General features: G+C 45.7%; 1 protein-coding gene across 4 annotated transcripts; it reads left to right on the top strand.

Moving 5' to 3' along the window:
• Positions 1–8,109: 8,109 nt before the first annotated feature.
• LOC123167995 (chloroplast processing peptidase) lies at positions 8,110–10,826 on the top strand. Of its 4 annotated transcripts, none has more exons than XR_006484178.1 (7): positions 8,111–8,551; positions 8,714–8,782; positions 8,877–8,945; positions 9,278–9,367; positions 9,437–9,593; positions 9,685–9,752; positions 10,354–10,437. XR_006484178.1 is itself a non-coding variant. In XM_044585859.1 (6 exons), exons 1-6 carry the CDS (start codon positions 8,270–8,272, stop codon positions 10,361–10,363), a joined length of 588 nt encoding a protein of 195 aa, XP_044441794.1. In that variant the 5' UTR covers positions 8,110–8,269; the 3' UTR covers positions 10,364–10,826. The 4 variants fall into 4 exon arrangements, 2 of the variants coding, with proteins under 2 accessions (XP_044441794.1, XP_044441793.1); XR_006484177.1 differs by having other exon boundaries at positions 8,112–8,551; positions 10,367–10,826; XM_044585859.1 differs by lacking the exon at positions 9,437–9,593 and having other exon boundaries at positions 8,110–8,551; positions 10,354–10,826.
• The last annotated feature ends 16,355 nt before the right edge of the window (positions 10,827–27,181 follow it).

The raw sequence follows: 27,181 nt of genomic DNA, 5'->3' as shown, positions 1-27,181 counted from the left end.
TTATATGCATGATTTAAATATCTTTGCAAGTCTCTTCGAATTATCAGTTTGGTTTGGCCTACTAGATTGACCTTTCTTGCAATGCGAGAAGTGCTTAGCTTTGGGTTGAATCTTGCAGTGTCCTTTCCTAGTGACAGCAGGGGCAGCAAGGCACGTATTGTATTGTTGCCATCGAGGATAAAAAGATGGGTTTTATGTCATATTGCTTGAGTTTATCCCTCTACATCATGTCATCTTGCCTAATGCGTTACTCTGTTCTTATGAACTTAATACTCTAGATGCATGCTGGATAGTGGTCGATGTGTGGAGTAATAGTAGTAGATGCAGAATCGTTTCGGTCTACTTGTCGTGGACGTGATGCCTATATACATGAGCATGCCTAGATATTCTCATAACTATGCGCTTTTCTATCAATTGCTCGACAGTAATTTGTTCACCCACCGTAATACATGCTATCTTGAGAGAAGCCACTAGTGAAACCTATGGCCCCCGGGTCTATTTTCCATCATATTAATCTCCCGTCAACTAGCTATTTTTGCCGCCGTTTATTTTGCAATCTTTACTTTCCAATCTATACAAAAAAATACCAAAAATATTTATCTTATTATCTTTATCAGATCTCACTTTTGCAAGTGGCTGTGAAGGGATTGACAACCCCTTTATCGTGTTGGTTGCAAGGTTCTTGATTGTTTGTGCAGGTACGAGGGACTTGCGTGTAGTCTCCTACTGGATTGATACCTTGGTTCTCAAAAACTGAGGGAAATACTTACGCTACTTTGTTGCATCACCCTTTCCTCTTCAAGGGAAAACCAATGCATGCTCAAGAGGTAGCACCCGGTTGTGCTATAAACAACACAACCGGCCCATGGGGGCTACACAAGTAAGCATTCATTTATAAACAATGGTGAATAGTACCGGTTCATTCATGATGATTAAACCGGTCCTTGGGGGCTACGGATGCAATGTTAATTGTTCAAGACCCGGTTTAACTCTGAAGGTGAAAGCCGGCCTTTGAAGGATCCTACCAAAGATGATTTTTATACTCATAGTTATTCTAGGTCTACAACAGATTCAATCTTATCATACAAAGTAGACTTGGGGGCTGACAAGATATGCATAATGTATCAAGCCGGAGTTCATGCCTCATATTTCTGATGCATCTGCTTCACCATGTCAATTTCAAGATCACGGCTGGTATGCACTTGGTTGAGATAACCAGAGAGTACTTCACTGATGTTTAATTGAGAATAATTGGCGATATCAAATCTCACTTTCCGCCTTTCAATGAACTCCTCTTTGGCGGAGTGCTTGGCCAAGAAAGTAAGTTGTCCAGGATCTTTGAAGCCGGTGCCAGTGATCACAACATCGTCGGCATGTGTTCCTGACGGTTTAATTGGGATTGATGATTCAGTGCTCAAAGGATTGAGGTTTGTATGGTCACTGGGGAGCTCAGGAATTTCTGGTGAAACATCATGAACAGGCTCTTCGGGTTGTGGCACGGAGGTGTCAGATGCTGGAATTTGCTGTTCCAGTTCATGGACTTTGGGGTCTTCAGCCGGCTTGATCACCTTTGGCTTCTTGCTAGGCTTTGCTTTTCCACTCCATGGATTATGAGAGGTCAGTACAAATATAAGAGCATAAGGAGGTAGAGAATAAAAAGTAATTGTTGTTACCCAGGGGCAGTTTTGAAAGCCGGCAGCTGGGTCTGTGATGAGTCGCCGGAAGAAGAGCGAGAAGCCTCCTGATAGTTTGAATCGGAAGAATTAAGCGGCTAACAAATGAGACCCGCCAGTTGATAAAAAGAGTTTAAATTTGGAAGGACCTCGTTTTGACGTTTCCGTGGAGCTGGAGTATATGGTAAGCCGGAGGATAACTCTTCACCTCCGCTGCTCCGGGTTTGTCGCCGGCTCTCGTGTTGTTGTTGCTTCAAAAGAAAGTGAGGATCTAAATGAGCTAAGGGGTGTGAAAAGCTTACTTTCCGGGTTACTCGTCGAATTTTCTGTCTTGGCAAAGGCGCTGAGTCGGAGGAAATAATAGTTACCTCTTCTTCAACCGCTTGGCTGGCCCCCGTATCATCCTGATGATAATCATTGTCAATAAGATGATTGAAAAAGGAGCCAAGGGAGTCAAGGGCTACCTCCGACTCAGAACTGTCGTCCAGTTTAAACATCTCGGAAGCAGTTAATTTCTTCTTATTCTTCTTGGCGGCTTTCGTTTTCTGGCCCTGGCTTTCTTAGCAGCTTCGTGGTCATACTCCTTGCTCCAAAAAGCGGATTCAGCCTATGAAAGATATCAAAGTGGAGTTAACGAAACATTTGAATGATAAGGTAAAATGAATAATTTGGAGACTCACATCTCGTGGCGGGTTAAGTTTGCAGAAAGGGTTCAGTCCCACTTTGCTGCAGCTTTCCAGGCTCTCGTTCAGAAGGGTCTTTGTCATTTCATTGACTGCATTATCAGTTAGGCGCACAGAGCTGTGGTGCAGTGGATCTTTTGCACCACCCGTGTAAGTGCACATTAAGCCGGATCGGCGGCTCGGGGGTATGATTCGCCAAGAAACCCAACACCGAACCAAGTCAATATCGGTTAACCCATTTCCCAGCAGGGCCTTGACCTTTGCAATAGTAGGTGCAAGCTTTGCACATTCAGCAGTGGCAAGCTTTTCGGGAAGATGATGCTTTGAGTCGAGCCGCTGGACACGATAACCCGGCAGTGGATTTTCATCAGCCGGAGAAGTATCTTTACAATAGAACCATGTTTGGTTCCAATCTTTCGGGTGACTCGGCAGACGAGCATAGGGGAAGATAGCATCTCTTCTTCGTTGAATTGAGACCCCGCCAAGTTCTAAACTGGGTCCGTTAGTAAACTCGTTTTGCCGGTTCAGATAAAAATATACTCTGAAGAGTTCAACACTGGGTTAAGGTACACTTCATAGGAAACTTGAAAATTGCAGATGTTTGACACGGAATTGGGTCCGATGTCTTGAGGATGGAGTTGAAAGAAGTGCAGAACATCTCAGAAAAATTTGGATCAGGGCGGTGAGAAGCCCCGATTCATGTGATCATTAAAAACAATGACCTCGACATCCTTTGGCTGAGGTCTTTCTTCACCTGGTTTGGGGGCGCGCCAATGCATGATATTTTTTGCTGGTAAATAGCCGATTTTGACAAAATCTTTGAGCATGTCTTCGGTGACAATGGAAGGAACCCAATTACACGAAGTAACTACCTTCGGCATCGTAGAGGAGAAAGCCTAAAAGAAAGAACATTGGCCGGTTTAAGATTATATGGTTAAGCCGGCTGGTGAGTTAAAGGGTGAATGACAATGAAGCATGCGTAAGTTCTAAGCCGGGGGACAGCATTAAGGTATAAACATGAACTGTTGGCGGCTTAAGAGGGGACTAATGGTACCTGGCGGGTTACGGTTTTTTTGACGTTAAGTCGCCCACACAGTCATTAGAGTACATATCAGAGAAAGGGAAAATTGCTAAGTGTTGAAAAACAGGTTTTGCAGATTGATACTATAATTTGGGATATGTGGCACTTCAGATAATGGAAAATATCTAGACCTAAATGACGGTGTTTGAGCAGTTCATATATCCAGATCGGATTTTTTATGTGAAAGGGGATGCCCTAGTAACAAAAATAAGTGCTACAACTACCACCGTAGTGCAGGAGAAGCTTCAAGTTGAATCAAATCACAAGATCACAGGAGCAGAGATGAACTCCGACGAACTCGTTTGAAACCCTAACGAGATCTGTGGGAAAAGGGAAGAGGAGAATGTACCGGAGCTGTTGAACAGCGGAGAAGTGCGGATGAATTCTGGTCAAGTCAGGTTGATGCAGCGGCCGTTGTTGAGGTAGTGGCGAAGGTTGACGACGGCGGCAGAGCTCGGGCGCTGAGTCGACGCAAGGAAGAAGAAAGAGATGAAGAGGAGATGGGGGGAAATGAAAAGACTGCCTGACCCTATTTATAAGGAAAGAGGTAACAGGTGGGCGTGAAAATCGAGGAGGCCAAAGAATGATTATCTAGCTGCTCGGACGCCTCGATCTTCGGGATGGTTATTAAAGATAAGGATCTATTAAGATATGCTGGGCATTGTGCGAAACTAATGACAGATGACGTCATGCCGGGTTTCCATAATTCCAGGAGACGACGTCATGGTGGGTTACAATATCTTGCAAGAACAAGTGAAGAAGGATTTTTTTCTAAGTGTTGAAGATTGACATGAACAAGTTCAAATCAACCTGGGGCCTAATGTTGGGGATATAACTATTGGGTATGGCCCACCCAGGAAAGGCCGGGTTGTACCAATGGTGATTCGTCAAGACGAAGCCCATGAAGATGTTGAAGATGGCGGTTCATGAGGCAGACTTACTAAAGGGCCCAAAGCCCAAGGGTGGCTTAAGGCCCATAGGTGTAAACCGCCATCCATATATATGACTTGCATCGTAAGGCAAGCGTAGTTAGTCACCGAGCCGGACACGTTGTTTATGAGCCGGCCGGGACTCTGTAAGCCGTTGGGCGTCAACCTGTGTATATAAAGGGACGACCCGGCGGCGGTTTAGGGACAAGAAAGAACAGATCGAGAACTAGGTCAAGCGTATTCACTCCCTGGTAATCGAAACCCAAGCAATACCACCTCAAACTGGATTAGGCTTTTACCTTCACAGCAAGGGGCCGAACCAGTATAAATTCCTGTGTCCTTTGTCCCGTTTAACCCCTTTAAGCTAACCTAGTGCGATGGCTCCACGACTAAGTCCTTCTGCTAGGACATCTGCCGTGACAATTCCACGACAAAGATGCATAGCAATGAGAGGGGGAGCGTGTGTCCATGTACCCTCATAGACCGAAAGCGGAAGCGTTTGTTAACGCGGTTGATGTAGTCGAACTTCTTCTCGTTCGTACCGATCAAGCACCGAACGTACGACACCCCTGAGTTCTGCACACGTTCAGCTCGATGATGTCCCTCGAACTCTTGATCCAGCAAAGTGTCGAGGGAGAGTTACGTCAGCACGATGGTGTGGTGACGGTGATGGTGAAGTGATCCGCGCAAGGCTTCGCCTAAGCACTACGTGAATATGACCGGAGGCGTAAACTATGGAGGGGGGCGCCGCACACGGCTAACAATTGTTGGTGTGTGTTCTAGCGGTGCCCCCCCCTCATATATATGTTAGAGGGGAGGAGAGGCAGACAAGGGGGCGCCCCAAGTAGGAGGAATCCTACTTGGGGTCCTCCCAATTCGGCCTCCCCCCTTTCCTATTCCTATTCGGAGTAGGAAGGGAAGAGGGGGAAGGGGGAATCCTATTCCCTTTTTTCCTTTCCTCCTTCCCCTTTTCTACTCCAATTTTGCCAGCCCATATGGGGGGCACACCAGCCCCTTTGTGGCTGGTGTGTTTCCCCTCTTGGCCCATAAGGCCCATATCTTTTGCCGGGGGTGCCCGAAACCCCTTCCGGTGACCCGATATGTACCCAGTACCCTCCAGAACACTTCCGGTGTCCGAATACCATCGTCCTATATATCAATCTTTACCTCTCGACCATTTCGAGACTCCTCTTCATGTCCGTGATGTTATCCGGGACTCCGAACAACATTCGGTCACCAAATCACATAACTCATATAATACAAAATCATCATCGAACGTTAAGCATGCGGACCCTACGGGTTCGAGAACTATGTTGAATGACCGAGACACCTCTCTGGTCAATAACCAACAGCGGAACCTGGATGCTCATATTGGTTCCTACATATTCTATGAAGATCTTTATCGGTCGTACCATAATGACAACATACGTTGTTCCCTTTGTCATCGGTATGTTACTTGCCCGAGATTTGATCGTCGGTATCTTCATACCTAGTTCAATCTCGTTACCGGCAAGTCTCTTTACTCGTTCCGTAATACATCATCCTGCAACTAACTCATTAGTCACATTGCTTGCAAGGCTTATTATGATGTGTATTACCGAGAGGGCCCAGAGATACCTCTCCGATACTCGGAGTGACAAATCCTAATCTCGATCTATGCCAACCCAACAAACACCTTCGGAGATACCTGTAGAGCATCTTTATAATCACCCAGTTACATTGTGACGTTTGATAGCACACAAGGTATTCCTCCGGTATCCGGGAGTTGCATAATCTCATAGCCAAAGGAATATGTATATGTCATGAAGAAAGCAATAGCAATAAAACTGAACGATCAATATGCTATGCTAACGGATGGGTCTTGTCCATCACATCATTCTCCTAATGATGGGATCCCGTTCATCAAATGACAACACATGTCCATGGTTAGGAAACTTAACCATCTTTGATTAACGAGCTAGTCTAGTAGAGGCTTACTAGGGACACGGTGTTTTATCTATGTATTCACACATGTATCAAGTTTCCGGTTAATACAATTCTAGCATGGATAATAAACATTTATCGTGATATAAAGAAATATAAAATAACAACTTTATTATTGCCTCTAGCACATATTTCCTTCACTATGGTGGCGCTGGTATGGTGTGGTTTCAACCTCCACGTATGATTTTTTTTCTGCGAGACCACCGTATATGCAATTACCTATCCAACGGAAGCAGCGTCTCCTCAGGGCCCCGCATCTTTCCCACAACCCTTGCTTTTCTCACCTGTACACAGTCTTGTCCTTCTCTTTCATCCTTTCCTTCCCCTTTTTTGCCCTTTTAACAGTTTATTACAGTGAGGAAGCAGACTCTTCTGCAAGAGCTCGTCTCCCTCTGCAAGCGACGTGTGCCTGCGGGGCACTGGTCCAAGCTGGAGCATTGGCCATGCCCTAAGAGCGAAACAACTTCGATTCTAGACAAATAGAATGAGCGCACAATGCAGCCTTTGTGTCGACCGCAGAGAGGTCCACGATGCGTGATGCAACCCCTGAGTCCGACAAGCAGAGAAATATACTACATCTAAGTTTATCTAAGGGTGTTTGTTTGTATTCAAGTGTTTTTTAACAATTATAATAGCAAATCAGCATGGGAACTTGGAATGGTTCCTTTAATCACCAATTTATTTGTATCGAACTAAACTAAGGAGGCTAAAGAACATGAAAAAAATTTATACTTGCTAAAGTAACTTATTCAAGCTCGCACATGCGTGCATCATCTGTGAGTACGACCCCACACTCACCGACAAGAGGAGCACCGACAAATCGTGACTGTCGCTTGTGAGTCCGACCACCATGCCTACCTCAAGGACATCTCGTCCTAAGAGGAAGAGGAGGACACCTATGCTGACGTGGACGGCGACGAGGGCACGACTAGACAATGCCGACCACCAAGTAGTGTAGATAGTCTAGGTTGCAATGTCGCTAGCGACATTGCTTATTTTAAAAATGTCGTTAACCATCATGTATAGTTGCTAATAACATATAAAGCGACATATTTTGGCCGTTGTTATAATTTTTATTATTTTATTGTGTTCAAACATGTGTTTGACATGTCTAATCCGAGCTTAAATTGCCCCTACGTTTTTTAGAAAATGAAAATAAAAAGATATGAATGTCGTATTATGGAGACTCTATGTTTGCATACAACAGTCACGACCTTCATATCCATTCGACGGATGACGATCCCCGATGTGACGACTCTGAAAAGTTGCTCCCAATTATACCATGTAGACAATTTAATTTTTTAGAAACACAACACAGACACAAACATGTACATACATTCACTCCATTAACGTACACACGCACATCCTAGCTATATGATCACTTTCGAGAGACTGGGCTGGTGGGTTTTGAGATTGACGAAGTCATCACAGGTGGCTCACTGTTGATAGGAACATCGACTCCCACTCAAAGAACATTCCGCCCCTATGGCCCTATCAGACACCAAAGCTTCAAACAAGTGGTTTGAACCACATGTTGGTTCTCGACAAATAATAGTGCGCGTTATACCAGTTGACTCAATATACTATCCCTCCATACAGCATGAATGTTCTTTGTCTTCAAATTTTCAAAAACTGTCAAATTTTGTGTATGCGGGGGGCAGATCTGTCATTTCCCTCCCTAACCCGAAGAGCGCCCACTACAGTGTGTGTACACGACCGGTCTGGTCTTTCTTCCTCGGTTACTACACCGGTGGAGGCCAAGGTGGAGTCTTGCTGTGGAAGGAAGCCATTACTCCTACTGGTCAAGTAGCCAGCCAGTCTTCCTCCACACCCCACCCCACCCCATTCCGGACCCCCACTCCTCCCTCTATTGGCGGACAGAGAGAGAGAGAGGCCAAGGAGGGGGATCCACTCCGTCCGATGGCGATGGCGCCGCCGCGTCTGCTGCGGGGCCTCATCGCGCCGATGTCGCCGGCCGACTGGCTGCCCTGCCACCTGCAGCTGCTGGCCTCGTCCGCCTCGCTCCTGCACCGCTGGTGGCTCCCCTCGCTCGCGCGCCTCCGCTGCCCCTCCTGCTCCGACGGATTCAAGCTCTTCCTCGTCCTGCTCCTCTTCTCCGCCGCCCTCGCCGAGGTCCGCTTCGTCGCCTCCGCCTCCATGGCCCCCACCCTCCGCCCGGGCGACCGCGCCGTCGCAGAAAAAGTAAATCGCCTCCCCTCCTCCCCCTCCCCCTCCCTAACCTAGCTGCTATGTAGTAGATCTCTTCCATTCCGCTCGCTTCTCTCTTGCATTATGCCTGCCCGTCTTGGATCTGCCATGATTCGTTCGTTAACCAAAAATGGGGAATGCTTTGATTTTGCTCAGGTCACCTACATGTTCCGGAAGCCATCTGCCGGGGACATAGTCTTCTTCAGGGTGCCCGCCGCCCTGCAGGTACGTAGCTCTGCTTTTCCCCTTCCATTTTTAACATCTCTCGGCTTCACAATCTGATGCTGCATTGCACTGTTTTTGCCACTTCTTATTACAGAATTGCGGCATAAATAAAGATGTTGTATTTATTAAGAGGGTTGTTGCCACCCCTGGAGATTTCATCGAGGTAATAAATAAATACTACTAAATCTGCTGTAGTACTACTATCATTTATTCATGCTGCCAATTGAGCAAAGGCGATGCTAACGTTGCCTTGCTTCCACCCACAATATTGCTAGTATCATTCATTCATCCTACTGATTGATATATGCTGCTTCAACAAATTCAGACAACACATATCTTCAGATGCATGCAAAGTACTGTGATTCTTTGATTTGTTCACCCTGCCGATTGACATATATGCTGCTTCAGCAATGGCCAAATATATATCAAGATGCGTTATACATTCTCCCTAAATCCGGATGCCGATGCTTACGCACAGACATTTTATTTTTACAGGTCCGACAAGGCCAGCTTATTGTTAATGGTGTTGCACAGAATGAACATTACACCGCACCCCATGGTGGGTCGTACATGATGGAAGCCATGGTTTGTTGAATCTCTTTCTATCTGTGAGCATAGTCTGCTTGAACAACATTGAGGAGTTGCTATTGCCAGGTCCAGAGATACTTGTATACCCAAACTCCTATGGGTCACTACTACACAAACAAATGACTTTACCATTGCAAGAGGAGGACCAAAAGTGGCATGGCTGCTCCGTGTTGTTGACTTCTTGACTGCCCTGTTATTCTTTCGAGATGACGGGCCTCAGATGGTGGATGATCTCTCCCTCCCATCCCATCCCTGTTATCTGATCGACCTATTCCCGGATCAATCTGATACTAAAACAATCCATCGTCCTGCAGCGCCTCCCTGAAGACCATGTATTCGTCATGGGTGATAACCGCAATAACAGCTGCGATTCTCGTGCCTGGTAAGTGAACACATCCATTCCGACGCTAGGCCAATCCTCTTGTACATGCATTATAACTGAATGCTCATGCCAAGATTATCCTAGATTAAATGTTTCAACTGTCGACGAAATCTGATATCAGTCCTATTTTAGATATCTGCTTTGGACTAGGTCCAGCATGACTGCAGATTTGCATGGCCATAATAGTCATTCGATCTGTAACAACGTAGAAGTAGAATGCAGTCAATGCACATGTGTTTGAGCTGCCAGAATGCACTCTCAAGTATTTGCTCAGTTGCAGTTGCTTTACTATGGCTTTACGATTGAGGAAATCTTGTGCTATTCATATTAAATCTGTTCTTTTGGACCAGAGATCCAGTATGGTTGGAGATGCATTTTCCGTGATGAACATACAATCTGTAATGACGATTAGAATGCCCAAATATGTTTTTAGTTGCTAGGAAAATTTGCTTGCTTATGTTGAAGTATATATGTGGATTGCCTAGCCCATTCCATCAGTTCAGACTTTTGGTTGCTTGTTTATGTTTATTTTGGCTGTATGACTACTTCCAATTGTTCTTTCCTAGAAATCGTTTGGGAACTAGTACTAACCATTGTGAAGCTTCTGGTGACAGGGGACCTCTTCCTATCAGCAACATTGTTGGGAGACACATTATGTCCTTTACAAGATCCTCTCTCCAATAGCCAAGGCGAAGATCTTCGATGACCACCAGAGTTGCGAAACCCCTCCTCGATGCCACTCGATATGATGTTATCGAGCTATGTTGGGCCTCGAGCCCCTAGTATGTAAATCTGTGAGACCTTCCTTTCCTGTGTTAGCACGTTGTATGTGTAGTGACCTAATCCTGGGGAGAACTGAACAGTGACTTTGTAGCTGTTGTCACTCACCCCCACCCCTGGACTGTCAGCTGTTAAGCTTACCTGTTGGTAGAACCTGCAAGATGTACCTAAAGGTTGCACCTTCTAGTAACCTTAGTTGTCAAATCTAATCGGTAATGTTATTATTACCATGCACTTGGCTGTCAATCAAAAAAGGAAAAGGCTGCATGCCTGAAGATAAATCTGTTTATCTGATGCTGTGTGGTGCAGATTATGTTCTGATATCATTTTTGTCCACTTTGTTTGTTTAGCAATACGATTACATCCTTTGAGTAAGGCTACAACTGTGTTGATTTTCTAAGATAGAGTCGTAGCAAACCGGGCTTTCCTGTGAACCGTTCAGACATAAAACCAAACTGCACTGTCACATGGCGAATTTTTCACCAACGTGTTTAAGCTGCTACCACATTGGTTCAAAGCATTTCAACAACAATGTGAGAGGAATCCCTTGGCTACATTCATCTGTTTGCTTCAAGGACAGGCAGAATTAATATGGGCATGTTTGGTTACATTGCCAATCGAGCCTGGCCTGACTCTAGTGAGCCGGTTTGAGGGGATGCAGGCACAAAGACCCCAGATGCATATAGTTTGGTTGCCTGCATGTACCTAGTTGCATGAGCAACCATTTTTGACCCCACGTTTGGTTCCCCGCGTTGCATTAGGCGCATATATGATATGGTGTTGCAATCTGCATAAGGTGTTGTCACTATTTCTAACTAGTGGTGAGCTTACCACACAATCTAAACATGTAGTGCCAGCTAGTTAAACAAATGACAGTTCATCCTAACTACTATCAAATGACAGTTCAAATTATTAAGAGCCATTGGCTAAATAGGGGATAATTCGTCGGGGTTGCTGCTACCAGATCTTACTCTTCATCTTCCTCTGCTTCTGATGCTGCTTCTTCTTCTTTCTCCTCTTCTTCAAATCCTGCACTGACCTCTGTTAAGCCACATTGCCTCTGCCCACTCCAACCTTTTGTTCTTCCAAGCGTCATTGTCAAATGCCTCCACATCATGGCCGGAGCTAACAACATCGTCAGGCTCGACCTCTTCCTCCTCAGGCACGTGTTCATCAAAGCCCCACCGGAGTATCCAGTTATGCAGAATGCAACAAGCAAGAACAAGCTTAACCTGAGTGGAGTATGGGTTGAACGGCTTCTGATCCAGGATCTTAAACATATTCTTCAGAGCTCCAAATGCCCTCTCAACAGTTACTCTAAGGCTGGAGTGTTTGAGATTAGATAGCTCCTGTGCGGTCCTAGGATAGTTCCTACCAGAGAACTCGTTGAGATGGTACCTGGTTTTCCTGAAGGGTAGAAGAATACCTTGCCGACATGCATAGCCAGCATCTTCAAGGTAGAACTTGCCGTCGGGGATGTTGATCCCATCAGGTCGACTCATGCTGTCACTGAAAATGTTAGCATCATGCGCTGACCCCTCCCAGCCAGCCAGCACATATGTGAACTTCAGATCAAAGTCAATAACAGCAAGCACATTCTGGCTTGTGTAGTGCTTCCTCCCCCTGTATGCTGCAGACTGTGACCTAAGAACTCTGGCAGTGACATAAGTACCATCTATTGCCCCAATGCAATCCTGAAAATGGCATCACAAGCCTGCGTTAGTGCTAAACTTGAACAATACAAGCATACCAAGCCATGAAAAATGTATATTGCCAATGCTCACCTTGAAGTATGGATGCCATCTTGGGATTCCGCGAATCTTGGGTGGAGCCTGGCCAGATGGTCTCCTGGTCATCTCTCCTCTAAGCTCCCCAACAGCAAAAAGTACTTGCTTGAACTACCTAGAGATGGTCTTCATTGATCTCCTGAACGTGTTGTGAATGACCCTGAACCTCTGGTTATGGCCAACAACATGGAGGAACATGGCCACTTGCTCTTCCACACTCGTGTTGATGTTATCTTGTAGCAGCCCCCTGCTCCTGAAGGTCTCGACAAGCCTGGCAAATGGTGCTCTTTTTATTCGAATCATCCACATAGCCTCGACGTCATTGCAGTTGTAGATGTAGTTCAGATTTTGGATCCTCTCCTGTTCCCGGATAAACAATGGACCATAGCGGATCATGTAGGGGAACGCAGCAGAAAACAAAAATTTTCCGACCTACGCACCAGCCCAGGACCACTATGGAGACTGCATACAAGGTTTGATCTTTTTCGTTACCGACTCGTAGCGCAGCGGGAAGTAGAGTCGATGACGATCGGTGGTGCAGATCCCCGCAGCTAGGATTTACAACCTCCCAACAGCGAGGATATATACCCTCATCTGCCCCTCAGACAGCCCTCCGGGAGGCGGTCGAACAGCCCCCCGGACGGTGTCACGGACAGCCCTTCGGGAGGACCTTCGAAACTCGAACGGTCACTCGGACAGCCCTTCGGGAGGACCTTCGAAACTCGGACGGTCACACGGACAGCCCTTCGGGAGGCACTCACGAACTAAGACCGAAACTACGATCTCTCTACAGAGTTGCACACATACGGTGTCATCTATCCGGCAGGGCTTCGCCGTCCAGAACTAGTTCCTGCCGGAACCAGACAGCCTTACGGCTCTACGAAACTCTTTTCGTGGGAGGGAGAGAAGAAGCCAGATAATGCATGGCATGTGTATGAGAGCAAGGGATGAGTGTGGAGGGCTGCCCCTCCACCTCTATTTATAGGAAATCCCAAGGGGGTAGGGTAGTTTCACAAAAACCCAAAATGCACATGAATGAAGTCCTTCCACAAGGACCTAGGAGTGAAACCAAGGAACAAGAGGGTCCCCAAGGGGGATACCCCATGTGGCCGGCCACACCCCCATGAGGGGCCCAAAAAATGGCTCCTATCCATCCATGTCATCCCCAAGATCTTTTGGAGCAAAGCCCCAAAAGGTGGCTTTCCATAAAGTAACCATAAAGCTGATTTTCACTATTCACGACGACATTTTTCAGCGTCTGATCGAACTGAAAATATTTATGTGGGCTAAGAACATTTCCAGTACCCACTAAAATGATTTTCAACGCGTTCCGAAACAATTCCGGTTTTAGTGATTTTCATCTGCGAAACGCATCTGAAGTGGCTCCGGCAGCTCCGGAACATTTCCGGTTTTTATCTCAGAAAATTCCAAAAAGCTTCCAGAATGATTCTGGCATCTCCAAGAATTATCAGGCATGTGCCGAAACCAATTTGACTTAATGGTGTATCCCGAAACAACTTTTCGGTATCATTGAAACTTATCCGATGACCTCTCTCTGCGGTACGATTCCGCTGTCCGAAACTTTTCGGTGTCCGGAACTTTTTCGGTGATTTTCTCTCAGACTCCCTGTCTAGTATTCAGCAGATAGATGACCCTTAAGCGTGTGACCCTATAGGTTCGGTGAAGTATAGACATGACCCGGAACCCCTTCCGATCAATGATCAACATCGGAGCCGTGGACACCCATATTGACCCCTATACCCACACAAATAAATATTCGAGTGAACCTCCAGTTGCCGTGTGCTATTCTTGTTGCTTCGCGATATGTTACAAATACCCGAGGTGAGACATGTTGGCATTCCCGTGGATCAACAACTTGTCCACTATGCTAGTTACCTCGTTACCGGTATTGTTCTCTTTTCTCGTTATCGTGTTCCGGCATCCCCGTGATCAAATCACAAAGTGTCTGGCCAGACGATGATGGATACCGTAACACCGAGAGGGCCCGAGTATATCTCTCAATCGTCGGAGGAGCAAATCCCAATCTCGAGCTGTCAAGTTACTTAACATACTTTCCCATGAACCCGTAAGCCGCCCTAATAGCCATCCAGTTACGGATGACGTTTAACAAACCCCAAAGTTCATGAAGCAAGCATGAAGAAACTCGATACTCTCATGGTCTAAGGAATTATGCAAACATTAACTATCTCTGTGTTATAAACCATTAACTTGTGATGAATGTATCTCATAGCATAACATCAATTCGGGTCGATTCAACACAAATGTCCTTCCTGACATTGTGCCCTCAAAGTTGCTTGGCATAGACATACCCATGATTGGGAAAACATAATCATCATGCAACACTTGAGCTAGTCTTAGAGGCACGACTAGGAATACATTTTACCGTTTATTATTCCACACGTGCATATGGGTTCTCCCCAGAGCCTTTATGGATATACGGGCTCGGGAACCACAGCAGTTATAGCATGGAACATAAACATAATTATGAACAGGGAGATAATCAATAACATTTATTATTGCCTCTAGGGCATATCTCCTACAGACTCCCACTTGCACTAGAGACAATAATCTAGCTTATGCTAATGCACTTCACACCTGTGGCACACCGGTGTAAATATGCTTCGCTTGTGGTATAGCCTGATGTCCAACGGATCTGACGACTTCAGTTCCGTGTGTATCTTTGCATGTCCTCGCGTTTCCACGTTTTCACAAAATTCATATTTTGTGTGGACTTGGCTTTGTATGTATGTGAATCACAGGTCGAACCTGGATTCCTCAGACTGAGTTATGGAGCAACTACCTGCAGTAGTGTCCCATTGTCAAAAGCCATCTTGGAACTATACTAAGTTCATGAATGAACTATATGATTCAACATCTTCTTTGTCGCTTCTAAAGCGTCAACATACTTAGCCCTTGTTATAGAATTCGCCACAGTAACTAGTTTGAACAAATTCCAACTAACTGTGCCACCACATTGTGTGTTACACAAAACCCTTAATTTAAATCGAAAATCGCATGGAGAAAAGATGAAGACTGTATCGATGTAACATTTTACAACGAACTCTTCATGATCTCTGCTTGTGAGAAAACCATGTCATCAGTACTTACTCTAGTACTATGTGACATCTTTTACTGTTGTCCCATGATCAGTAATTTGATCACTTTGGTATCCATACTCGCAACACCTTGGGAGTATCGGACATATCTAGTTGTTTTACATACCATGGAATACATGATTAATCCAAACACAAAAGTGTGTGGAATCTGCATCATGTATTTTACTCATCAGTGTTTTGGGACACCGAGTCTTGCAAAAACTCTTTCCATGTGACTTTGGCAAGAATCACTCCTTGGCGTTTTAAATGCTAAAAGGTTTTAGCATCTTGTCAATATGTATTCATGGCTTAGCCTCATTAGGTAAATCTATCTCCATAGATCATCATGCCTAATATTGAGGCTATTTAGCCTAAGCACTTCATTGAAAAACTATTTTCAAATGAAGTCCTAATTTGTGTCAAGAAATTTATTTACAATTACCAATGTGCCAAGCACATAAGGTTTTTAGAAATATTATTACGCTCCCACTTACTTTCTTGAATTACAAGCATCTTCGTTACCCATTGATGAAGTCAAAACCCCTTTGACCATTTCATCAAAACACGAAGATTCCAACTCCATTTTGCTCTCTTCTGTCCATTGCTGGAACTCTGAAGTTTGCATACCTACTAGCATCCTCTGGATCGACAAATTACTTTGGATTGTATCATATACAAGTCCTGGCTTTCATTTCCATCAGATGGAAATCCTTTTATCATCCATATTTCATATCTCATGATTGAAATATGTATTAATTGCTAGTTCAACCCGAACCGACTTTAAGCATCGCTACGATGAAAACAACCTCATCGTAGTCAACTCTTGAACTTGTTATTTCAACAAGTCGAGCTTTATGGATAAAACATTTTATCCGTATCAGTTTTAAGTTCCATAAATATTCGTTAGACTCTAAGTCTTCCGAAAGGTGTATCAAGGTTTTAATCTTGAATCATTTATATGGAAACTAACTCGGGTTGTATTGGCATTTAGCCAATTCCGGAGTCAGGGCCCATCAACGCTTCCTTGTGTATCGTAGGTATAATGTTGTCTAACAACAATATCTCGTTTGCGCACCTGAGAGGTTTGCACGAGCCTTGCCTACGTGGTTCAGCTGCAAGTTCGACCGAAGTTCATACATTTTATTGTAGAGACTTCCGTATCAGTCGCAGTAGGAAACTCTGGAATTACTTCCAAGGTCTCTTTCCTTTGATCTGATGACGTAGATACTGTTTATCTCGTCGAGTTGCACTATTCTCCCACTCACCTTTTTGAAAGAACCATTCTCTTTAAAAGCACACCGTTTCGCGGCAAAACTATTTGCCTCGGTATAGTGAGGGAGGAATACCCAACATTTGGTATAACCTACAAAGTAGCACTTGTCTGATTTGGAATAGGTTTGTAACCTTTTACACAAGCCCCATATTCCAAATGTTAAGAAAAGATATAACATGGTTGGGCGTACCATACCATGGCTTCATTTCAACAGACCCGATGTAGCTCTTTTCAGTGTAAAAGCCGCAGTCTCTAAAGCATCACTTTAAAAGGGATAATGGCAAATTTATTTATGTCATCTTTGACCTTACCATGTCATAAATGGTTTGATTACATCTCCACGGACTTTCCACTTGCAGTGGTGTTCCGGGAGGTGCAAGTTATGAAACCCCTTTCACAACTCATCAGACATTCGCTAAACATGTAACTCAAATATTCCTTTGTGCAATCAAATTGCAGAAACATAATTTTCTTGTTACAATAACTTCTACTTCATTTTTGAGAACCTTTCGAATGATTTCAAAAGATCCAGACTTACGTCTCATCAAGTAAATATCCATATATCTACTTGAGTCATTTCTGAAGATAAATAAATCCACCACTAACAACACTTATCGGACTACACACATCAAATGTATGATCACTAATAAGTTTGTTGTTCGTTCCTTATGGCCTGTGAACGGTATTTTAGTCACTTCACTTTTCAGAGGAAAGTTGCAAGTGTCAGATGATTCAAAATCAAAAAGACTTCAAAATCCATCATAATGGAATTTTCCATGCGGGTTTCTCCAATGTGACCAAATGTAGTGCCACACTTGTGTGGTATTCTTTTAGTCTTGCGACATTTAGCGTCAGTGTTATGGATGTATCATATTACCCTCAATATTCATAACATACGTCCCATCGATGATGGAAGTATGGCCCTTATGTTATTCATAATACTTAACAACAATTGTTGTTTTTATGAACAACTCTTTTGCAACAAACATTGTGCAATGGGCTAGAGTGTATGAAACTCTAAAATGAATTATGAAAGTAAACCCAGAGGTATTGTATTATTATCAATATTCATAACATACATCTCATTCATAATGAAAGTATGGCCCTTGTGTTATTCATAACATCGAACATAAAAAGTTCTCTTATGAACAACCTTCTTGCAAGATACCTTATGCAATGGGATAGAGTTTGTAAAACTCTAAATGAATTATGAAAATAAATACAGACGGCAATACACCGATGGAAGGTATAGTAACATTTACTATGTTCCCTGTGTATACCTTAACCTCATTTCTAGCTAGTCTTTCAGGCCATAGTAGTTCTTACATCGAGTTGCAACAGAATGCAATCGAGCGGGCATTTTTGTGATGAACTCACAATACCCAAGAATTAGTGATTAACATGTTTAACCATAATTCGCAAGAACTATATCTTTGACCAGCCTTCTATACATCAAAAACTTGTATGACATTCATACATGAGCTGGATATTCCAGTCTTCTTTCCTTTTGCCTTTATACTTCTAGCAGTTTAACTTTTAGTATTTCTCCTACTCTCAGAAGAAGCACCCAACTTAAGAGTGGCATTAGCCCCGGACTTCCTAGGCGTGTAAGTCATACTAACACCCTTTGGACACTTCCTTTCTCTTTAAGTTGTTGTTTTATTCACCTTTCATTATATGACAGGCGTTCTTCTGGATCCCTTTCCCAACAGTCAAATGCATAGTAAACACTTTTACTAATACTTGCAAACAAACATTGCTTTGTTTGTATCTGAAAATAATTTTCAGTTCCATGAATATCATATAACTATCCCAACTTTCGAAGTTTGGGTTTCATGGAAGCAAACATATTCCACTTGACCGTAACAGAATTCTAGCTTTTGGATCGAAGGACGAGAGTCACATGATCCATAGCATTAGCGGGAGGATACGGAAAGCATGCGATAGGACAAAGTCCTTCTCGGCACTTTTGAGGACAATCCTCATATTACGTTACCAATCGTAAAGTTTTAACCAGATATTTAACAGCTATTCAATTTTAATAGGGAAGGTGGAAATGCGAGCCATTATTCTACAACTATTATGCAAGAAACACTTAGACAGTGTTCATAATTAATTGCACTGAGAATTAAACATGTTAATTCAACAGTGCGCTCCCACTCAAATCAATATCTCTCACAATTAATTTTGAGTGATACAAGATCCAGACTTCAATTCATCGCCATAGAATCATCATCTCATAACGGGAATTTTAATCGGTAGGCCAACTTGCCGATCACATCTCTATGTGACTCTTGCTCATCTTTCGATGCGTGTGTTCCGAGCTCAGGACGATCCTGCCATGAACGTCAAGACAACCAAGTGATCTTGCTGCGAGGTCTGACCTCACCCGCCTCACACTTCTCTAATCGTTCGTACCCATGCATCCATGGCGCACCCCGAAAAGATAGGTGCCGTGACGGTGCTACACTTGGGAGAACACTAACTACTTGATATTTTAAGTGAGAGATCACCCTAATAAAAGCGACTACCGCGCAATCAAGAAGGGTGCATCATAAGGGATAAACATCTCAGGCAATTCATAATAGCATGATATGGTATAGCCCTTTCTGACGGAGAAGTATTTCATTTCTTCGTCTTCGGCATTCGCGTCGGTGTTCACCTTCGCGAAGATTGCCACCACCTTGTCGATGCACCAGATAATATTGCTATCTCTATAGCTAACAAAATAATGCATTACAACAAGGTTGACATGCAGGTCATTAAAGTGCAATCATATGGCTCCAGCCATCATGCCGAATCATGACACGCAGGTCATGTTAATCAAATTACATCATATAGTCATCTCATACATAATCGAATTAGTATGAGCACTGCTATACCACATCACATGCACATCCTGCAAAACCAAGTTAGACGCCTCTAATCGGTTTATGCAAAAATTTATTTTACGTGGCTTCTAAGGTTTTGACTTAAACCGCAGCTACCAACGTTTTATCATCAAGTATGATTATTCAAGTTGCTAGATTAACATCTTGGGGTGTATGAAACACGAGATAACTAAATCTCGAGCCCCATACTAAACTTCGTCATACGCATGACCCCCGTGCAGATCATATCTGCAATGCCCTTTCATCTGCGAATTTCATCTTTCTTTTGACTACGGCAGAACCCAAAGAACTGATAGCACTTCCATGATCAATCAGGATCACGGATTGCCAGAACTTTGTCAAATTCCACCATGCTGTCTCGAGATTGAGCAAACGCAAATTCTAGGGAAGCAACAAGAACCTCGGGTAACAGATTTCATCTGTCACCCGCATAAATAATTTTCAGCAATAGATCTCATCTACTACCTAATTATATTATGCAATACCCATACATCTCCATGTATTCTAGATCGAAACCTGCATCTACGCATAGCACGGCTCTTGATGCCACTGTAGGGGAACGCAGCAGAAAACAAAAATTTCCGACCTACGCACCAGCCCAGGACCACTATGGAGACTGCATACATGGTTTGATCTTTTTCGTTACCGACTCGTAGCGCAGCGGGAAGTAGAGTCGATGACGATCGGCGGTGCAGATCCCCGCAGCTAGGATTTACAACCTCCCAACCGCGAGGATGTATACCCTCATCTGCTCCTCAGACAGCCCTCCGGGAGGCGGTCGAACAGCCCCCCGGACGGTGTCGCGGACAGCCCTTCGGGAGGACCTTCGAAACTCGAACGGTCACTCGGACAGCCCTTCGGGAGGACCTTCGAAACTCGGACGGTCACACGGACAGCCCTTCGGGAGGCACTCACGAACTAAGACCGAAACTACGATCTCTCTACAGAGTTGCACACATACGGTGTCATCTATCCGGCAGGGCTTCACCGTCCAGAACTAGTTCCTGCCGGAACCCAGACAGCCTTACGGCTCTACGAAACTCTTTTCGTGGGAGGGAGAGAAGAAGCCAGATAATGCATGGCATGTGTATGAGAGCAAGGGATGAGTGTGGAGGGCTGCCCCTCCACCTCTATTTATAGGAAATCCCAAGGGGGTAGGGTAGTTTCAATAAAAACCCAAAATGCACATGAATGAAGTCCTTCCACAAGGACCTAGGAGTGAAACCAAGGAACAAGAGGGTCCCCAAGGGGGATACCCCATGTGGCCGGCCACACCCCCATGAGGGGCCCAAAAAATGGCTCCTATCCATCCATGTCATCCCCAAGATCTTTTGGAGCAAAGCCCCAAAAGGTGGCTTTCCATAAAGTAACCATAAAGCTGATTTTCACTATTCACGACGACATTTTTCAGCGTCTGATCGAACTGAAAATATTTATGTGGGCTAAGAACATTTCCAGTACCCACTAAAATGATTTTCAACGCGTTCCGAAACAATTCCGGTTTTAGTGATTTTCATCTGCGAAACGCATCTGAAGTGGCTCCGGCAGCTCCGGAACATTTCCGGTTTTTATCTCAGAAAATTCCAAAAAGCTTCCAGAATGATTCTGGCATCCTCCAAGAATTATCAGGCATGTGCCGAAACCAATTTGACTTAATGGTGTATCCCGAAACAACTTTTCGGTATCATTGAAACTTATCCGATGACCTCTCTCTGCGGTACGATTCCGCTGTCCGAAACTTTTCGGTGTCCGAAACTTTTTCGGTGATTTTCTCTCAGACTCCCTGTCTAGTATTCAGCAGATAGATGACCCTTAAGCGTGTGACCCTATAGGTTCGGTGAAGTATAGACATGACCCGGAACCCCTTCCGATCAATGATCAACATCGGAGCCGTGGACACCCATATTGACCCCTATACCCACACGAATAAATATTCGAGTGAACCTCCAGTTGCCGTGTGCTATTCCTGTTGCTTCGCGATATGTTACAAATACCCGAGGTGAGACATGTTGGCATTCCCGTGGATCAACAACTTGTCCACTATGCTAGTTACCTCGTTACCGGTATTGTTCTCTTTTCTCGTTATCGTGTTCCGGCATCCCCGTGATCAAATCACAAAGTGTCTGGCCAGACGATGATGGATACCGTAACACCGAGAGGGCCCGAGTATATCTCTCCATCGTCGGAGGAGCAAATCCCAATCTCGAGCTGTCAAGTTACTTGACACACTTTCCCATGAACCCGTAAGCCGCCGTAATAGCCATCCAGTTACGGATGACGTTTAACAAACCCCAAAGTTCATGAAGCAAGCATGAAGAAACTCGATACTCTCATGGTCTAAGGAATTATGCAAACATTAACTATCTCTGTGTTATAAACCATTAACTTGTGATGAATGTATCTCATAGCATAACATCAATTCGGGTCGATTCAACACAAATGTCCTTCCTGACATTGTGCCCTCAAAGTTGCTTGGCATAGACATACCCATGATTGGGAAAACATAATCATCATGCAACACTTGAGCTAGTCTTAGAGGCACGACTAGGAATACATTTTACCGTTTATTATTCCACACGTGCATATGGGTTCTCCCCAGAGCCTTTATGGATATACGGGCTCGGGAACCACAGCAGTTATAGCATGGAACATAAACATAATTATGAACAGGGAGATAATCAATAACATTTATTATTGCCTCTAGGGCATATCTCCTACAGATCAAAGGTCTCCCAGCACGACGAGCAGCTCTCTGGTGCATGAACATGACCCGTGCCTGAATCACACGAATCAGTGCTGCTGCCTGAATTATCAGCCTCATCCGTGCGTCCATAACCTAGTCGACATCGACGGTTGTTCAGTGGGAAATCGATCCTACACCTTGCCTAACGGCCTAACCACCGACCTAACAAAGGGGGGAGGGGGTGTTGCTTACCGGCATCGGAGACGAGGACGGTGTAGGGGGAGCCATGGCACAGACAAGATCGACCAGACGGTGGCCAACAGCAAGGGGAGCACTAGATCCGCCGCAAACGCCGCCGCCTCTTCCGCCTTAACCGCCGCTGCCGGTGGTGAGGCAGTAGGGAAGAAAGGGGGGTAGTGGCTATGGGTGAGCGAGTGAAAGGGGGGTGAAGCTAGATTTGGCGCCGGGACGGCGCACCAGATTTTCATCTCCCGCCATCCCCCTCGCCCTCGCGTCGCACCCCGCCCGTACGACCTCGCGCCGCACTCAGCCTGGCTCGCGAGAAACTACCGATCCGAGCGTTTCCAGCGAGCCAGGCTCTGGATTGCTTTGAGAAGCGTGTGATGCAGGCCCAATAGTGAAACCAGGCAACCAAACAGGCTTATTCCTTCCCGCGCGGGCCTGGTTGGGCTCGATGCCGGCAACCAAACACGCCCTATGAGTTTGCCCTGCATCTGCAGCACATAACACATAACCCCATGCGGGGCGGCCCAAAGCGGGGGCGTGGGGCACCCCATCCATGATACCATCAAATCAAACAAATAGAGAGGAATAGTTTGACACGCAAGATAAAGCTACAAAGGAGATGCAAGAAGGGGCGGGCGTGGAGGAAGGTGAAGCGCAGCAGAATTTCACCAGCACATTTTTTCGTCTACTGTGTTGATGCCTCCAGACCACCATGGTGTATTGAGTTGCTGTGTGCGGGTCATGGCCCTCAGTTGCGTCGACACTAAAAGGAATAAGAGATCGACAGAGGAGGTGACAGGTGAGTGGTGGTGGCGGCGGAGGTGTGCCTTAGAGCAACTCCAACGGGCCGACCCAAACGGACGGCGATTTCATCCGCCTTTTGTCCGTTTGGGTCGGCCAGACGGACACGGATGTCCGCTTCCGCATTTGGGTCGGCGCGTGCGCCCAACGCTAGCCTGAACCCATTTTGACGGCGCAAAAAATGAACGCATGCATATTTAAAAAGAGAAAACATTAAAGCCGGCCACGAAGGCCGGCGAGAGTCCACGCGTCCACATTTGCATTTAAAAAAATAAAAACAACCTAAACTACGAGGCGGCGCGCTGCCCTAGGCGTCGTCGTCATCGTCCTCGGGGTCCGTGAGGTCGATGAGCGTCGGCCCCGGCCCGTCCCAGGCGAACGCCGTGTTCCAGAGCGCCGTCATGTCGCGCTGTGCCGGCGCAGGCAGTGCCGGCGCGCGGGGGGGTGGGGGGGGGTGGGTGTGCGGCCGCCTGTGCAGCCGCGCCTCCTCCTCGGCCTCGCGCTGCTCCTCCTCGAGGTCGCGCTCGAGCATCTCGAGGCTTTTCATGGGCTGCCAGGCCACTAAGTTAAACCATTTTACAAAGCCTTTTAAGATGGTCCTCAATCCTTAACCAATCATCAATTTAACTTGATAAGTTCAGGGTCTTATCAGAGTAACTTGTCAAAGTTCGATAGGTCATACCAGGTTTACCTGGGCGGAGTGACTTACTTAAAAAGGCAGGCTAACCCGGGGTTTAAGGTGTATACACCAGGCTTCCAAGCCATAGCTTGATAGCCTGTTACAAGTGTAGATTCTTTGTTCATTGCGATAGCAAAGAATACCCAAGTAACATTTTGAGCTGTGCTCAGTGGGTGCCTATGTTTGAGTTGTTGTTTTACAACACTCTTTTTGGCCCCGGAGTAATTTGGCTTTGAGCCGATCAACAGGTTTGACTATGGTTCGGATACGACCAAGCCCCCAAGTGACGTTGTGGCATTGCGCCGATCAAGAGGTGTAGCTATGGTTCGGATACGACTAAGCCCCCAAGTGATATTGTATAAAGCTTTTATAAGTTGAATCAAGGGATAAACCGGACGCCGCTTTATAAACAGGAGCCCCATGTAACCACACATGATGTAAGAAAAACAACAGATACCCCGCTTTAGCTGAGGTTCCGGTTTATTTTATTGATCATAATATATACATTGTCATAACTATGTACAAAAAGCAGAGCCTATGGCTGAAGTATAGTAGGCCGAAGATGAGCGATATTCCACGGCCGGTGGGTCTCCTCCTCCGATTTACGTGAGTCTTTGCGCTCTCGAACATCGATTAGGTAGTATGACCCGTTGTGTAGATTCTTGCTGACCACAAAGGGTCCTTCCCAAGGGGGTGATAACTTGTGCACATCTGTCTGATCCTGGATGAGTCGGAGTACCAAATCACCTTCTTGAAAGGTTCTGGTTCTAACCCGGCGGCTGTGATAACGACGCAGATCTTGCTGGTAAATTGCCGAACGGGCTGCTGCCATGTCACGCTCCTCATCTAACAGGTCGAGAGCTTCCTGCCGCGCCTTCTCATTGTCAGCTTCGACATATGCCGCCACACGGGGCGAGTCATGACGGATGTCACTAGGAAGAACCGCCTCCGCTCCATAAACCATGAAAAAAGGCGTGTACCCCGTCGATCTGTTGGGTGTGGTATTGATGCTCCATAACACAGAAGGCAACTCCTCAACCCAACAATCCAGCGTCCGTTGCAAAGGAACCATAAGCCGGGGTTTGATGCCTCTCAGGATCTCTTGGTTGGCCCTCTCCGCTTGACCATTGGACTGGGGGTGAGCCACTGATGATACGTCAAGACGGATGTGCTCACGTTGGCAGAATTCCTTCATGGCACCTTTTGACAGATTGGTACCATTATCTGTTATAATGCTGTGTGGAAAGCCAAACCGGAATATCACCTTTTTGATGAATTGAACCGCCGTAGCTGCATCACAGTTACTGACTGGCTCTGCCTCCACTCACTTAGTGAACTTATCAACCGCCACCAAAAGGTGGGTCTTTTGATCCTTGGACCTCTTAAAGGGTCCAACCATATCCAGCCCCCAAGTTATAAACGGCCAAGTGATTGGAATCATCCTCAATTCCTGAGCCGGAACATGAGCTCGACGTGAAAACTTCTGACAACCATCACACTTTTTGACCAAGTCTTCAGCATCAGCATGAGCCGTCAGCCAATAGAAGCCGTGATGAAAAGCCTTGGCTACCAGGGACTTTGAACCGACGTGGTGACCACAATCTCCTTCGTGGATCTCACGCAAAATCTCACAGCCTTCTTCAGGAGATACGCAACGCTGAAACGCCCCTGTTACACTGCAATGATGCAACTCTCCGTTGACAGTGGTCATTGACTTGGATCGCCGGATTATCTGCGTGGCCAAAGTTTCATCCTCAGGTAACTCGCCCCGGTTCATATACGCCAAATATGGGACTGTCCAATCTAGGATAACATGAAGAGCCGCCACCAACTGAGCCTCTGGGTCAGGAATAGCCAAATCCTCCTCTGTAGATAGCTTGACCGACGGGTTATGCAAGACATCCAGAAAAACATTCGGCGGCACCGGTTTACATTGGGGACCCAAACGGCTTAAAGCGTCCGCCGCTTCGTTCTTGCGCTGGTCCACATGATCAACCTGATAACCTTTGAAGTGCCCAGCAACCATATCCACCTCTCTTCGATACGCTGCCATGAGCGGATCCTTGGAATCCCAAGTACCAGACACTTGTTGAGCTACCAGGTCCGAGTCACCAAAGCACTTAACCCGGCTTAAATTCATCTCGTGGGGAAGTTAACACGACTCCAGCCCCCGAGCCCTCCAATTGCCTGGACCCATCAAAATGAATAGTCCAATAAGTATTATCCGGCTTTTCTTCCGGCGCCTGCAACTCCGTCCAGTCATTGATGAAATCCACCAGCGCTTGGGACTTGATTGCCGTACGAGGCATATACGTTAACCCGTGAGGTCCAAGCTCAATGGCCCACTTAGCAACCCGGCCAGTCGCTTCCCTGTTTTGGATTATATCTCCCAAAGGGGCAGAACTGACCACAGTGATGGGATGACCCTGAAAATACTGCTTAAGCTTCCGGCTTGCCATGAAAACTCCATACACCAGCTTCTGCCAATGTGGGTACCTCTTCTTGGACTCAATAAGCACCTCACTGATATAATAAACCGGCCGTTGAACCGGATACTCCTAGCCATCCTCCTTACGTTCTACCACAATGGCCACACTGACAGCCCAGGCATTGGCAGCCACATATAACAACAGCGGCTCTTTATCAACCGGAGCAGCAAGGACATGTGGCTCAGCTAACTGCTTCTTCAAGTCCTCAAACGCCGCATTAGCAGCATCACTCCAAACAAAATTGTCTGTCTTTTTCATCATCTGATATAGAGGGATAGCTTTCTCTCCCAACCGGCTGATAAACCGGCTCAGCGCTGCAATACGACCCGCCAGACACTGAACATCGTTGATACACGCCGGTTTAGCCAGAGACGTAATAGCTTTGATCTTTTTCGGATTAGCTTCAATGCCCCTGTTAGACACCAGAAAACCAAAGACCTTGCCTGCCGGTACACCAAAAACACATTTGGCCGGATTAAGCATCATCTTATAAACCCAGAGATTATCAAAAGTTTCCTTCAAATCATCTATTAATGTCTCCTCCTTCCTGGACTTCACCACACTATCATCCACATAAGCATGAACATTGCGCCCAATCTGATTATGAAGACAATTCTGCACACAGCGCTGATAAGTCGCCTGGGCACTCTTGAGCCCAAAAGGCATAGACACATAGCAGAAGGC

This window comes from Triticum aestivum, chromosome 7D (assembly GCF_018294505.1).
Source record: "Triticum aestivum cultivar Chinese Spring chromosome 7D, IWGSC CS RefSeq v2.1, whole genome shotgun sequence".
Taxonomy (NCBI): domain Eukaryota; kingdom Viridiplantae; phylum Streptophyta; class Magnoliopsida; order Poales; family Poaceae; genus Triticum; species Triticum aestivum.
Note: the sequence above shows the minus strand (reverse complement) of the source record. Positions and strands in the feature narration are given on the sequence as shown.

What these genes read in the sequence shown, in the direction of transcription:
- LOC123167995 (XM_044585858.1), top strand. Translation starts at nt 8,270, where the DNA reads ATGGCGATGGCGCCGCCGCGTCTGCTGCGGGGCCTCATCGCGCCGATG. An exon ending in CGTACATGATGGAAGCCATG is followed by an intron (nt 9,368 to 9,684) that starts GTTTGTTGAATC and finishes ATCGTCCTGCAG; the next exon opens with CGCCTCCCTGAAGACCATGT. An exon ending in AGCTGCGATTCTCGTGCCTG is followed by an intron (nt 9,753 to 10,366) that starts GTAAGTGAACAC and finishes TTCTGGTGACAG; the next exon opens with GGGACCTCTTCCTATCAGCA.